Raw genomic sequence first — 15,384 nt, forward strand, 5'->3', positions numbered from 1 at the left:
GTCACCATCAGCGGCCCACCTCTCATCCGCAGCATATAACCCCAAATAATGATATCTCGTAATCTAGACACCACATCTAAACTACCAGATACTACTTTAATATCATCGTCATGACATAGAGTAATTGCATAAGCAAACATTATACCCGCACCAAAGCATCTCCCAGATAAGCTAGCCTTATATTCAGTATAACATGAACAAAATGTAAAGTAGGCATTCATATACTCGGAAAGTATTTCAATACCATAAATGTATATAGAAGAGTATTCTAATAAAAGTACAAAGCTTACAAAAGAGGAAAGGAAAGCTACCAGAGCCATACCCGAACTCTTCCGAAGGCTTCCGGACTCCTGATTTCTACTATATTCCTATTCCACCAGCTATATACTACTAAACCAAACTTGAGAAAAATGAGAGAGCTCTTGCTTGATGTGTGTGAGTGAAGTGAGAAGAGGAGCTCATTTTATAGCTGAACTATGACGGTTGTGACGGTTGGAATGGTCGGTAATACCCTCCAACCGTCATTGGGGCTTCATCTCAACCATCCAGCCAAAACCAGGATCAAACGGCGACGAGGGAGGTTCGGCCGAACCATGGGTCGGCCCAACCAGCCCACCTTTCGGCTGGCGGCCTCCTTCGTTGCTCCTTTATGTAGACTTGTGAATTTTGGCCCAATTCATCGTGTCAATTCGGAGTTCTTGGCCCATTCATACATAAGTCTGATCCTCGACATCGTCCGACTGATTTATCATCTATGTTGATGTCGATTCTCCTCCACTTTAGTGTTATTCTCTACTAAAGGTTAGCATACCTAATACTAGTGGAATATTATTATTCTAACACATTTATGCGTTGCAAGCATCACTAGTTCTCCTCTATTTTGGTAATATTGACGGTCGAAACTGGTTGATAATGACAGTCAACAATAACCCACTCATATAAACCGATTGCACCAGGACACCTGAAAGCAGTCTTATGAATATCTTCCTCGGCCATAAAAATCTGATTGTCATCCATGAAACTTATAATCTTATGTCCTGAAGCAGCATCAACCAATTGATCGGCAACTGGCATTGGGTACTCATCCTTAGGGGTAGCCTTGTTTAAATCTCGAAAATCAATACACACCCTAAGTTTGCCATTCTTCTTAATAACTGGAACTATATTAGAAACCCACTCAGCATATCGGCATAGCCGAATAAAACCAGTATCATACAAACGAGTAATCTCAGCCTTGATAGCATCATGCATATCGGCTTTGCACCTCCTTGGTGGTTGTTGATGCGGTTTAAACCCTGGTTTGATAGAAAGCCGATATTCAACAATCGATCGGCTGAGCCCTGGCATTTCATAATATTCCCAAGCAAAGCAATCTCTATATTCTTTTAATAGCTCTATCAGCTTGGTTCAACTCTGCAGATAAATTCTTACTGATAAATGTCAGCCTCGGCCTATCTCCTGGACCAATATCAACTTCTTCCAAATCATCAGCCGACATAAAATCCCGTCCTTGCTTGTCATCAAGATCATCTACCGTGTCCTTGGTGTAGACATTTGAACCCTCCACGACGCCCTCAAAGTAATAATTCGGGCTCTCCATCTTCAATTGGTTGTATATCACAATCGGACACTTTTAGAAAAATTCCATCCCAAATCTTTCCAGACAAACAATCAATACCATCCATATCCCAAAGAGCTAAATTGGCACTGGTAACATTAACTGACCTATCGGCTGGCACGATCTCAATCTTGTCACCTTGCCATTGAATCAAGCACTGATGCATGGTCGAAGGAACACAACAATTCGCATGAATCCAATCCCTTCCAAGCAACAGGCTGTAGGACCCCTTCCCATCGATGACAAAAAACATGGTAGGAACAGTTTTGCTACCGATTGTCAACTCTACATTCAAAACTCCCTTGGTTTCAGATGGATTGCCACCAAAATCTTTGAGAATCATGTTTGTCTTGATGAGATCATCTGATTTCCTACCCAACTTCCTGAAAGTAGTATATGGCATCAAGTTTACAGCAGCCCCACCATCGACTCACATCTTGGACATCGGCTTGCCATTAACATATCCATTAAGATACAATGGTTTTATGTGCCGATTTTATGTCCCTTCTGGTTTCTCAAAAACTGCTTGATCTGGTGACAAAATCAACCTAGCAGAGGCCTCTTCAACATCATCAACATCGGCTTCTTTGGCTTCAAACTCTGCAGGTAGCATAAAAATCATATTTACCGATGTAGATGTAACGGCTTTTCCTTTAAGCAGCCTCTTGGCCTTATCGGCTTCAGCTTCATCGGCTGTCGTAACTGTGCTCTTAACACGCCACTCTTGTCTAGGCTTTGCCTTATATTATTTTTGAAAAGGTCAATTAGGCCTAGAGGGGGGTGAATAGGCTAATTTAAAAACTTAAGTAAAGCGAAAGCAGTAATTTTCGGAACTAGGCTGGGAATTTTTGAAACTTCCGAAAGGATTTTCGGAACTTCCGTTAATGCACAGAGCAGCGCACACAAAAAGAAGTATCTAGATCTAGAAGTCTACCACATGTAAACAAAGGCACATACAGCAACTAGACCAATAGCGGCACAAGCAAGCAAAGTTAGAGGAGAGGGATAAAGAGATATCACCAAGGTGAAGCTTGCAAACTTGTTCCCGGAGTTCAAATCCTTGAGGGGATTCTACTCTCCGTTGAGGAGCTCACTAAGAGCCGGGTCTTAGCTAACCCTTTCGTCAAGAGGTTGCACTAAGCACTCCTTTCACTAAGAGGTATCTCTTCCCTTGCGGAGGCGAGATCCGGCCTTCACAAACTTCTCCCGGCCAACCACAAGTAGATCGGTGGCTCGGGAGTGACACTTAGCCGTCTAGGAGTCCTCAACCTCCAAGAGTAAAAGATGATGCAAAGAACTCCCGGAGATGATGCAAGTGCTCACAAATCTTCACAAAGACCACAAGGAGCATCCACACAAACTCGAATCCACACTCTCACACACACACCAAATCCGAATCAAACACAGGTGGAGAGATGAATCGAGGAAGCAAGGCTCAAATGAACTAGAGAGAGAGAGCAAGCCAAGGGCACAAATAATTGGAATGGAACCAGCAGCCCTCACAAGTGAGGCGAGGTGGGTATTTATACCCACAGCACAAATCTGCCCGTTGGAGTGCAATAAATGCAATTTTCGGAACTTCCGAAACAATTTTCGGAACTTCCGAAAATTCCAGATCTGAGAAATAATCGAAGTCAACGCATTTTTCGGAACTTCCGAAAAACATTTTCGGAACTTCCAAAAATTTCCAGAACGCTTCTGTGTATTTTCGGAACTTCCGAAAATTTCCAGAACGCTCCAAAAGAGAAATGCTTGAAAGGAAAAATGATTTTGAGCACACGCATCACTCCTTACATGTCTATGCATCATCCCCCATAATAGTATGGCTTTTCTACGACACAATGCGAGGAAAAAGATACAATATACCATTTGATCATTGCCGCGTTACATCGCGATGTCGCATTCACGGGATATGCATTGTATTGCAACACATTGAGGACATAACAACCTTCACATTTGCTTGAATGAAAATGTTAGTCCTCTCTAATCGCATTGTAATCAATCATGAAAATCATTAGGGGCCTAGATGCACTTTCAATTTTCATGTTAGAAAATTTTGAACTCAAATTTGAACCATGGTGTTTGAAATTGCAAATTCGAATACGGTTGAATTCCATGTGCTAGAATTATTTATGTTTGAATTATTATGGTGTTAAACTGTATTTAAACATAAATTATATAATAAAATAAAAGAGAAAAAGAAATAGGAGCTAAGATATGAGGGCTACTGCTAGAGTTGATGACATATTTAGTGTCCTAAAGAATTGGGGGCAGCCCCCATTTGACTTTTAGAGGCTCTATTGTAGGGGCTACTACTCGAGATGCTCTAAGAAATCTTATTGTTGGTGCATGTATAAATCCGTGAAGCATTAAATGTTTGTAGTAAGCATAATTGTTGGATCCAATACTTGTTGGCACTACGATCTGATGCACAAAAGGAGTCATGTATCACGACTCCACTACCACAGATTTTGTGCTAGCCCCCTATACAAAGCTGCTGTTCATAATTACAAAGTATTTATCAGCGTATAGCATGTGTACATTTAACCATTGGATAAATGAAATGAAGCTCTGGTGCATGCACACCTGGCGAGATACATCGAATGGACTCCAGCCAATCGACAAAACACAGTAATGTTCAATCCCGTAGGAAAACTAGAGCAGGAGAATTCCATATGAAAATTCATTATTGTTTCATATCAAGACAGATATAGTGGAATTATATCTTTTATGAAAATCAAATACAGAACTTATCAGGAAAGGAATTGGAATCATAATAATTGGGTGAAAATAGAGTTAACGTTGTGTTAGAAAAGTAGATAGTTTGACACCTTTGTAACCAACAACAGAACCAGGGGCATCTGCCATTGAATTCTCCATCCCGAAGAATGGTAACCCCCTTGAACAGTGTATATTGCCCCCGTCTTTTCGTCCTTAATTTTAACGCTAGAGGAACCTAGAAACGAAGAAACAAGCCAATTGCACATAAATTAAATTAGTTTAGATACTATTTCCTCCAACCCATAATATAACATGTGCGTGCAATTTAAGATTCAATTTTTAAAACATTTAACTAACAATCAATATAACATGAATTAAATTTTATTTGTTGAAAATAATATCATTCAATTGACATTTGAATTTAGGTTATATTTTTATTGGTATAAACCTTATACAATATGAGAAATTATAAGCTACTCCCTCCATTCCAAAATATAAGGCACAATCACCCTTAATTTAAAGACCAAGAAATAATTATTATCATCTTGTAGTTTGGATCATCCTAATAAATACTAATGCATGCATCCAATAGGATTAGATAACATGAGAGTGGATGATTTAAAAAAGTAATAATTTAATGGAGAAGATGTCATAATTAATTGCATGCTTGCATGTATACCTTATATTATAGAATATCTAAGAAAAGTGGTTGTGCCTTATATTATAGAATGGAGGGAGTAAAAATTAATTATGGAGACCGTGCCGAGTTTGATCATGTCTTATATTATATAAGCTAAAATATAGATAAGTGACACACTAGTAAATATTAGGAAAGAAATACGAGCCTATGTAAATGACGGTAAATGTATTATCCCCCTCCCGCTCAACTTTCCAGCCGTGCATGCCTTCACTCTTTTGTATGGCCACTAATCCTTATCTCCTAGGATTGGAGTGCGAACAGCGGAGAGTAGTTGACGGACAGCGGCGGCAGCGGTTCCAGTGACTACAGCTTTGGTGGTGGCATTGGTGATTGCGATGGCAGCAGCTAGTTACATGTGCTAATGCTGATGAGATAATCACATTTTGTGAAAGGGCATGTCATGTTTTGTGTGAAGAACAAGTGATTTAATTATGAGCAAATCACGGCAGATTAAATCAATTTCTTAGGAGATAAGGAACAATCTATAGGAAAACTATAAAATCTTAAGTTTCCCAAAACCTAGGAAATTAAAACAAAATATAAGATGTGAATGGTTGCGTTTGAGGGTCTCTAGTTGGGCTTGGCAGCTAGAGATAAAATCAAATCGAAGAAAAATGGGCACTGATTTTACCTTGCATTAGAATTGGACTAGTTAGGAACTTCCGATGTTCAAATTGGAATTTCACATTGAGCTCTTGATGATCCCAAAAGTCAGAAGTTTCGACAAGTTCCATTCAGAACTTCCGGTTTTTCTTCATATTATTAATTAAATGTTGTATTTCTGCACTATTTTCTTCTTCCAACCCAACAAGAAATTAGAACTAGGTGGAAGTGCACCTGCAATTTTTTTTATCAGAGACAAATTCTGATTTTGCCCTGCTATTTCTTCAAATTACTAACCAGGCCAACTGCTATACCTGTGTCATCACCACTGAGCTCCAGTTCGCACCAATATGCCCAAGAGATTTCTCATCTGAATATGATTATTGGAGCGCTGTTGGTCGTGCCTAAAAATTGGGAGAGGGTTTTGGTACTTGTTAGAGAGCTTTGTCTTTGACTTATGTTATAGAGTAAATCTCACTTAACCATGAATATTATTATGATCTAAGTTGTACAAAATCACACGATTTTTGTCATGTAACACGTAACTTTAGATACTCTGGCCATAAAGTTTCAGAAAACCATGGTATTGATCATTTTGACTTTGATCAACCACACTTTTGAGTTCTACAATCACATCTTAATTAACTTTATGAGTGTTTTATCCATTATAAATTTTATATGCATGTATGTAAAGCTTTTTTAAATATGAATATAGGAGTATATAAAAATGGTTAACGGTGCGGTTTTCTAAAATTTTAGAACTATAATTTTTGAAGTTATATGTCATGTATTAAGATTCTTATGGTTTTGTGTAACTTGGACCATATATAATAGATGGGGTTTTACGAAATTTAACTTTAGGAACATGTTTATAGGACTCTTGGAGATGCTCTTATTAGGAATCTTAGTAGCTTTTCTAATAGGTAGGAATCTTAGTAGCTTTTCTAACAGGACTTAAAGAGTAAATATCGGAACAACGGAGGCAGTGTTGCTAAGTAAAAGTGTCAAGCTAATAATGTCTTCCCTTGCCTTTGGTCGTGAATTGTGCTCAATTCACTCCCCTATCAGTCCGCGGTTTCGTTTTGCATGACGAACCGTATCCGTTTTAGTTCGTGGGACCGTTTCTGTTCTTTTCCTAAAATGGCACCGCATTGAATTTCCTTTTCAGGAAAGTCCTAGTCTCCCCTTGTTTCCTTTTCCCCTCCCCCTCCCCCCCTCAGCCGTGCACCTCCCCCTCCTCCCGTGCACGCGCTACCCTCCCCATTTGCCGAGTCCGATTCCCTCCCCTCCTCCCAATCCTACTCCCCCTAGGACTCCACCTCTTCTAATCTAGTCCTCCCCTATATAAGTGATCCCTCCCTTGTTTTTTTTTCCTTTTCCAACTCAATAGCCTAGCCAGAGGTGGGTGTGCTGGTTAGGGGTAGTTATATGGAGGGTTTTGTGATGTGAACATCACTCCTTCGGATACATAGAACAATCCTCCAAAACCATCTCTTTCCGGGTGCCTGCCCCACCAGTGAGCAAGCGACTAGCTGCGTCCGGAGTTTCTACAGCGCCAAAACCACCTCCCCCACGACCAGCAGAGTCAGGTAAAAGTTCTTTGCAGGTACTTGCCAAGACTGCCTCATCCATCGCCTCGATGGGACGCATTCAGTGCCACCGTTGCTAGGGGTTTGAGCATGTGCAGAAAGATTGCCCTAGTCAACGGGCATAGGTTGCTATAGAAGATGGCTACGTCACCACCTCCGACCTTGAAGATGATGGGGAAGAGGAGGAAGAAGAAGTTGAGGATGAGGGTAGTGATGTCTTTGGTCATGATGACACAACGGCCTACACGACCATCATTGTATAGCAGGTGCTCAGCACGCAGGTACAGCAACCTGAGAGGTTGCAACGCCATAATTTGTTTCAGATTTTCTTCGTCATCAACAAACGTCGTGCACGTGTGATCATTGATGGAGATAGCTGCAACAATTTGGTGAGTGATGATTTGGTCGAGAAGCTTGGTTTGACCACACGCACACATCCACATCCTTACCATATTTAGTAGTTAAACGATTCCGGAAGAGCAAAGGTAACACAGGTTTGTAGGGTTTCGTTTTCCATTGAGACATATGCAGATTCTATTGATTGTGATGTGGTTCCTATGCAAGCTTGTTGACTTTTGTTGGGTCATCCTTGGGAACATGATAATGATGCTACACACCATGGTAGGAGTAATAAATACACTTTTGTGCATAATGGAAAGAAAATTACTTTGCTACCTTTGACCCCTGCTGAAATTGCAAAGAGGGATGTACTTGGAACAAATTTATGATCAATGGTGGATTTGTATATAGAGCTAACCGTCTATGCATTCCAGTTGGTTCCGTTCGCCTTTTCTTGGTATAGGAAGCGCATGGAGGAGGGTTGACGGGACATTTTGGAGCTAAGAAGACGGAAGATGTTTTGGCCTTGTATTTCTTTTGGCCAAAGATGAGGAGAGATGTTGAGAGGTTCGTGGCACGTTGCACCACTTGTCAGAAAGCTAAGTCTCGATTTAATCCACATGGTTTGTATATACCTCTTCCTATACATTCTATTCCTTGGGCAGATATTTCTATGAACTTTGTTTTGGGATTGCCTAGGACTAAGAGGGGTAGGGATAGCATTTTTGTTGTGGTGGATCGTTTTTCTAAGATGGCACATTTCATACCATGTCATAAAAGTGATGATGCTATTCATATTGCTGATCTGTTTTTTCATGAGATTGTTCGCTTGCATTGTATGACTTCTATTATTGTTTCAGATCGCGATGCAAAATTCTTAAGTCATTTTTGGCACACACACACTATGGAACAAGTTGGGTACAAAGCTATTGTTTTCTACAATAAGTCACCTACAAACAGATGGACAAACGTAGGTAGTCAACCATACTTTGGGTACCCTGTTAAGGGCTATTTTGAAGAAACATTTGAAGATGTGAGAAGAATGTTTGCCTCATGTGGAGTTTTCATACAATCGGGCAAGACATTCTACTACCAAGGTAAGTCCTTTTCAGGTAGTATATGGTTTCAACCCTCGTGCTCCTATTGATATCTTGCCTTTACCTACTAGTGAGAAGGTTCACAATGATGCTAAGGCACGTGTTGCATTTATTTTGAAAATGCATGAGACAACTAAGCACAATATTGAAAAGATGACTGAAAAGTATAGAATTGATAATAGTAAAGGTAGGCAAGAAATGAAGCTTGAACCAGGTGATTTAGTTTGGTTGCACTTGAGAAAGGATAGATTTCCAGAATTGAGAAAGTCTAAGTTGATGCCTCGCGTGGATGGTCCTTTCAAAATTGTTGAGAAGATTAATGATAATGCATATAAACGTGAGTTGCCTCCCGAGTTTAGGGTTAGTCCCACGTTTAACATTTCAGATTTGAAGCCATACTTGGGGAGAAGAACATGAGCTTGAGTGGAGGATGACTCCAATTCAGGAGGGGGAAGATGATGCGGACATCACTCCTTCAACAATCCTTCAATGGTCATTCAAGGACCGATAACAAGAGCTCGCGCGCGACGATTGAATTTAGAGATGAGCTCGTACCTATGTTCTTCTTGGTACAAATTTGAGAATAGATTGCTATCTAATCATTATATTGTGATTAGGAACAATGGAGGGGACAAGGAGACACTTAGAGAAGGACTTAGAATCATCGAGGATCATCAAGGTGGAGGCCCAAACCAAGTCAACCTCTAGTGCAACTCGGAGTCCAGGACCAGTCTGCACTAAAACGGGCGACCAGGTCGCATACGCGCTTGGATTGGGGCGTTCTTTACATGTATGGAAAAGGTAAGAAGATAACCTTTCCAATGGATTTGGTCCCATGTCCAAATTCTTTCCGAGTCAATAGGAATCGATCGAACAAGTTGGCATCCAGAATCTGTTCCGATGCTGCATCACCGTATTTGGGCCTTTGGGCAATGTATCGTGTTGGAGCCCATTAGGGTTGCGCCAAGGGTTTGTTGCACGACCCAAACTCTATATATCAGTACCGGCCGTCATCTTTATGGTTTGGGTTTTGCTTAGATTATTCTGTCGAGAACAATTTCGCCACTAGATCGGTTTGTAAGACCCCAACTTGTGAGCTTAATCATTCATTTGCAATTTTGGTTGTATTCTATCTTGTTTCTTATTTGTGTTCTTCGATTGGCAACCAGGGATTAGCATTCTCGGCTGTGACGGTCGTTAGCGATCAGTTTCGACCGTCAATATTACCAAAATAGAGGAGAACTAGTTATGCTTGCAATGCATATTTGTGTTAGAATAATAATATTCCACTAGTGTTTGGATCACTTACCTTTTGCAGAGAATAATCATAAAGTGGAGGAGAATCGACATCAAATTAGACGACAAATCAATCGGATGATGTCGAGAATCAGACTTATGTATGAATTGGCCAAGAACTCAGAATTGACACGATGAATTGGGCCAAAATTCACAAGTCTAAAGTGAGCAACAGAAGAGGAGGCCGCCAGCCGAAATTGGGCTGGATTTTGCCGTCCCCTAGTTCGGCCAAACTAGCCATGCAGCCGCTGGATGCAAGGTCTTTGATTGACGGCTGGGATTGATCCCCAATGACGGTTGGAGGGTATTACTGACCTTTCCAACCGTCATAGCCGTCATTACCTGTCTATTTAAGGAGCTCACTCTCTACATTTCAACACACTCTCTCATATTCTCTCAAGTTTAGTTTAGTGTTCTTAAGCTAGTGAAGTAGGAATAAAATAAAAATCGGAGTCCGGAAGAGTTCGGGTATGGCTCTAGTAGCTCTCCTTTCGTCTTTTGTAAGCTTTGTACTTTATATAGAATACTCTTCTTTATACATTTCTGGTATTGGAATACTTTCCGAGTATATGAATGCCAACTTTACATTATGTTCATCTTATATTGATTATACTGCATAGTTAACGGGTATAACGTTTGCCTATGCAATTACTCTATGTCATGACGATGATATTAGAGTAGTATGTGGTAGTTTTGGCGTGGTGTCTAGATTATGGGATATCACTATTTGGGGTTATATGCTGCGGATGAGAGGTGGGCCGCTGATGGTGACAGCTCAGTACGGGTATTCCTCCACGCGTGTATATAGTCCTATGTTAATTTCCTAGGGAGGGTACTCCTCCGTATTTACCCCGGTTATATGGTCATGACAGGCTGTCGTAAGGAAAATCGACAGTCAGGGGTGGCGTTTTGAAGTACCAGGAGGGCATCAGAAAGAGGGTATTAGCTAGTTAATCGTATAACTAGAATGTATGCATACTATGTATACTGGAAGTATAGGAATAGATTCTTTTCTATTTTCTTTCCACTTAGCTTAGATATTTTAGTATGAGAATGAGTAGCTCCATGCTTATGTGTCACTCTACCCTTTGATTTATCTTAACCCCTATTTAGACTATGATTATTACAAGTAACATATAAATTATTAGTATGGTTCTCTCTACTATGATCTTCCCATGGAATTAAACAAATACAATACCCTTGGAATACTCTCGGGTGAAAAGCTACAATGGTATATCCGTGCACTTGCGGATGAACCCTGTAACCATAATATATCAGGAGTATTTCTGCGCCATTGCTGGGAATTATATTTCTAGTAATATCGTTAAGAAATACCAACATCGGCGAGGTCATCCGCATTTCGACACGGGTGATAACTAGAGGAGACGTGGTGCTGCGATTGCGGGGCTCAAGAGCGTGTTCGTTCAAGAAGCTAGATCGATTTGTGTTGGTTCTCTCCCGAAATCGTTGTTTATCAAAACATTTCGGAAGATCGGCAACCCTAGTCCACATCATTTTGTCATGATTTCCCCCTTTGTAGTATTGTGGCGGTACTTCGGGGCATGGTTTCATGTGCGGAATCGTGTCTTGTGGGTAAAGTTGTAGACCTCTGATCAGAGTAAAACTATTCAAATTGCCGTGCCCGTGGTTATTGTGCGGTCAACCAGCTCACAATAGATAGCGATGATTCGGGTTGTCGAATATCTGGGCGCGACAAGTTGATATCAGAGCTGATCTTGACCGTAGGACAAACCAAACGGAAAACACATAGAGCCCTCTGAAATTCTCTTCTTCCCCTGGAAATCTCTTATTCCCACATTTTGAAGTGGTCCAGTGAGTCTAAATATATGAGTCTGTTTTCTTTTGAGTTTCTGAGTTTCGTCAAAAAATATATATTTTTTCTTTGTGCCTTTTTGATTTTCAAAGAAAATGTGTTTTCGGCTATTTTTTAAAAAAAACATTTCGGCAAAAAAAATGTTTCGGTTAAAAAAAGGGGGATTTTTCAGCGGAAAAAAAAGAGAGGTTTTGGTATTTTTTTAAAAAAAGAGTTTTGGTATTTAAAAAAATTTGGCTGAAAATAGTATTTTAAAAAATATATTTATATATTGCTTTAGTCTTTTGATTTCAGTTTAGTGCTTTTTCTTCCTTTTTGCTTCTAGTTTTAATGCCAGCATCTCATTTCTGATTGGAGTCAGCTTTGTTCCTTCTATCTTCTCTTTAGATGGCTGATTTCCCCCCTATTCACCGTGCTGAGCTCGCAAATATGACATTGGTTGCCGGCTACATTGAAGCTTCAGAGTACACAGTTATTGAGCCCCTCAGTGGAGAGTTGCTGCATAGAGTTCGCTTGGAAGTTCATGGTAGTTTGGGCACCCCTCTGGTTAATATGGTGGTTGAGACTTCTAGAGGAACAATAGAGCATGCTTGCCAGGAAGCCGTATATTTGGTGATGACCAGGATTTGAGAGAAGTTTGTTTTCATCTTCGATGGAATTGCTTACCGTTATCATCCAAGCTGTTCAGCAGGAGGCATTGCTAGTACTTTCAGTTCAGCTTCAAGTGAGAATGATACTACTTTTGGTCGCATGAGGACTGTGATGAGAGCGCTTGACAAGATGCACCAGGATCTTCACCGAGCCTCAGAGACGTTGAACGACAAGAAGCTTATTCAAATAGCTCGTTTGCAAGATGAGGTTGATCGTCTCAAGGTCGAGAGCGCAATGCTCCAAGGTCGTCCAGCACCAAGAAGAGCCAAAATCCGGACAATGTCGAGGAAGAGGTCTACAGCTCCCATTCGCATGCAGTTGGCGTCCCGCCCCAGTCGATGTCCTAGCCGTCGATCCCGTTCCCGTCCCAGTTCGCGCGTCTTCGCAGTTGCCGATGCTCTCCGCCGCCAAAGCCGCAACAGTTAGTGATGCAGTGAAGTGGATCGTGTCAATCTCTAGTAGCAGCAGTTCGAGTGGTGATGAAGAAGACGATGTCGTCTCTGCCGATCATAGGAGCTGTTCCAAGCATTAGGCTTGCTACCCTAGTTTACCGTTTTGTTTACTCATTGCTTGGTAGATTTTTGTGTTTAGGTGTGTTTGCTTGTGGGGTTTAGTTGATAGTCGATACCATGTGCCTATGGTATGACGTTCTACTTAAGGATTTTTTAGTGTGTTTTAAACCAGAGCAGAACAATTACAGTTGAACAATAAATAAAAAAGTAATGAGGTTCCCTAGTAACTGTTTTTCTCCTTCCCTATTTCTCTTCTCGTCTTCTGCTTCAGATGGTGAACACAAGGACTACCCGTTCTGGAAACAATGTCAATGAGGAACAGCTGTTAGGAAATGGTTCAGGAGATATATCAGAGAATCCTCCGCTTGCCTAGACAATAGCAAGACAGACTCAGATAATGACAACCATGATAAATCAGATGCAACAACAGTATCATCAGATGATGCAACATATGATGCAGCAACAGTAGCAGAACCAGCAGCACAATGGTCCCCCTCAGTCCAAGTTGCCAAAGTTTTGATGTGTCCGTCCGCTGACTTTCTCGAGCACAAGTAACCCAATGGAGGCTTACGATTGGTTGTACGCCATTGAGAAGAAACTTAATCTACTTAAGTGCACTGATCAGGAGAAGGTTGCGTTTGCCACACATCAGTTGCAAGGTCTAGCTTTAGCTTGGTGGGATAATTAAATGATTACCTATTCAGCCGGAATAGAAGTTACTTGGATGAGTTTTGTCGTGTTTTCAGGAAAGCCCAGGTTCCCGATGGAATTGTTGCATAGAAGAAGCGAGAGTTTAGGTCTCTACATCAAGGAAACATGACTGTTACTGAGTATCTGCATGAGTTTAATCGTCTAGCACGTTATGCCCCTGAGGATGTGCGAACCGATGCTGAGAGATGGGAAAAGTTCTTGGCAGGTTTGTATGATGAGTTGACTAACGAGTTGATTTCTAGAGATTATGCTGATTTTCAGAGAATTGTGGACAAAGCCATTCGTCAGGAAGACTAGCGTAACAAAATGGATCGCAAGAGGAAAGCTATACAGTTCAGGAGTCAGCAAGATGGACAATAGAAGCTCCGCTACGGTCCTTGACAGCACAATGGTCCAACTACTATGATTGTCAACACAATGGTCCAACTACTATGATTGTTCGACAGCACAGGCCGTATCAGCCAGGAAATTTCAGCCAAGGCAATAGTGGAAATCAGAACAACCGTAATCCCGTTCCGCGCCCGCCAATGGAACAGTCTCAAGCTTCGCAGCCCCAACAGCCGAAGGAGTTAGGAGGAAAGCCCCTCACATGTTTCAACTGCGGAGATCCCGGACATTTTGCAGGTAAGTGTCCTAAACGAAAGCGCAATGGACCCAAGATTGTTCAAGCTCGTGTTAATCACGTGTCTACGGAAGAAGCTCAAGCAGCGCTGGAAGTGGTTTTGGGTACGTTCCCTGCGAACTCAATTCCTGCTATAGTTTTTTTTTTTCTGGTGCTACGTATTCATTTATATCCAAGAGATTTGTTGGGGTACACGGGTTAAGAAAAGTGGAACTTAGTTCTCCCATGAAAGTTAATACACCGGGAAATAGCTCAACATTAGTTAGTTTTTGTCCCTCTACGATGATAGAAATCCAAGTGTCACCTTTTCTAGCCAATCTTATCCTTGTGGAGTGCAAAGACCTAGATGTCATACTGGGAATGGATTGGTTGACAAAACACAACGGAGTCATTGATTGTGCAAGCCGCACAGTTACGTTAGTTAATGGAAAAGGAGAAGTGGTAGTGATGCAGTCTCCATTAACTCAGAAGAAAGGAGTAAGTTTGAATCAAGTGGAAAGTGAACACCAGGAATAAAGTGATCAAGTTTTGTAGAGTTCAGTGGAGCCATCATTCGGAAGATGAAGCAACTTGGGAGAGAGAAGATGAGTTGAAAGCCATCCATCCCCATCTCTTCGCCAGTTCTTCCGAATCTCGAGGATGATATTCTGTTTAAGGGGGTAGGTTTGTCACACCCTGAGTTTTACCTTCCCTTAGGTTCCAAATCACTAATAAATGGCTTCAAGAATTTGCTTTGGTTAATCAGGAGAAAAACCCAATTAACAATGCATTTAGTAATCGGAATTGTCAGGGAAATTTTTTTTTCAAATTCTCTTTGCTCTGAAAATCACTAACAGGACCTAAAGAGTAAATATTAGAACAATGGAGGCAGTGTTGCTAAGTAAAAGTGTCAAGCTAATAATTTCTTCCTTTGCTTTTGCTCGTGAATTGTGCCCAATTCACACCCCTCTCGGTCTGCGGTTTCGTTTTGCATGACGAACAATATCCGTTTCCGTTCTTTTCCTAAAATGGCACTGCATTGCTTTTCCTTTTCGGGAAAGTCCCAGTCTCCCCTTGTTTCCTTTTTCCTTCCCACTTTCCCCCTCAACCGT

General features: G+C 41.1%; 1 protein-coding gene across 2 annotated transcripts in view; it reads right to left on the reverse strand.

Annotated features, from left to right (window-relative positions):
• Positions 1 to 3,956: 3,956 nt before the first annotated feature.
• Positions 3,957 to 15,384, reverse strand: part of LOC9270617 (aspartic proteinase 39) — a 30,388-nt gene continuing 18,960 nt past the window's right edge. The window contains exons 10-12 of one of the 2 annotated variants that reach the window (XM_066310141.1): positions 4,450 to 4,574; positions 4,205 to 4,273; positions 3,957 to 4,112 (exon numbers count right to left, since the gene is read on the reverse strand). In XM_066310141.1, coding sequence (XP_066166238.1) covers positions 4,095 to 4,112; positions 4,205 to 4,273; positions 4,450 to 4,574 — 212 coding nt within the window. In that variant the 3' untranslated portion in view covers positions 3,957 to 4,094. The other variant, XR_010741110.1, reaches the window with a different exon arrangement.

Source organism: Oryza sativa, chromosome 4, assembly GCF_034140825.1.
Source record: "Oryza sativa Japonica Group chromosome 4, ASM3414082v1".
NCBI classification, from domain to species: domain Eukaryota; kingdom Viridiplantae; phylum Streptophyta; class Magnoliopsida; order Poales; family Poaceae; genus Oryza; species Oryza sativa.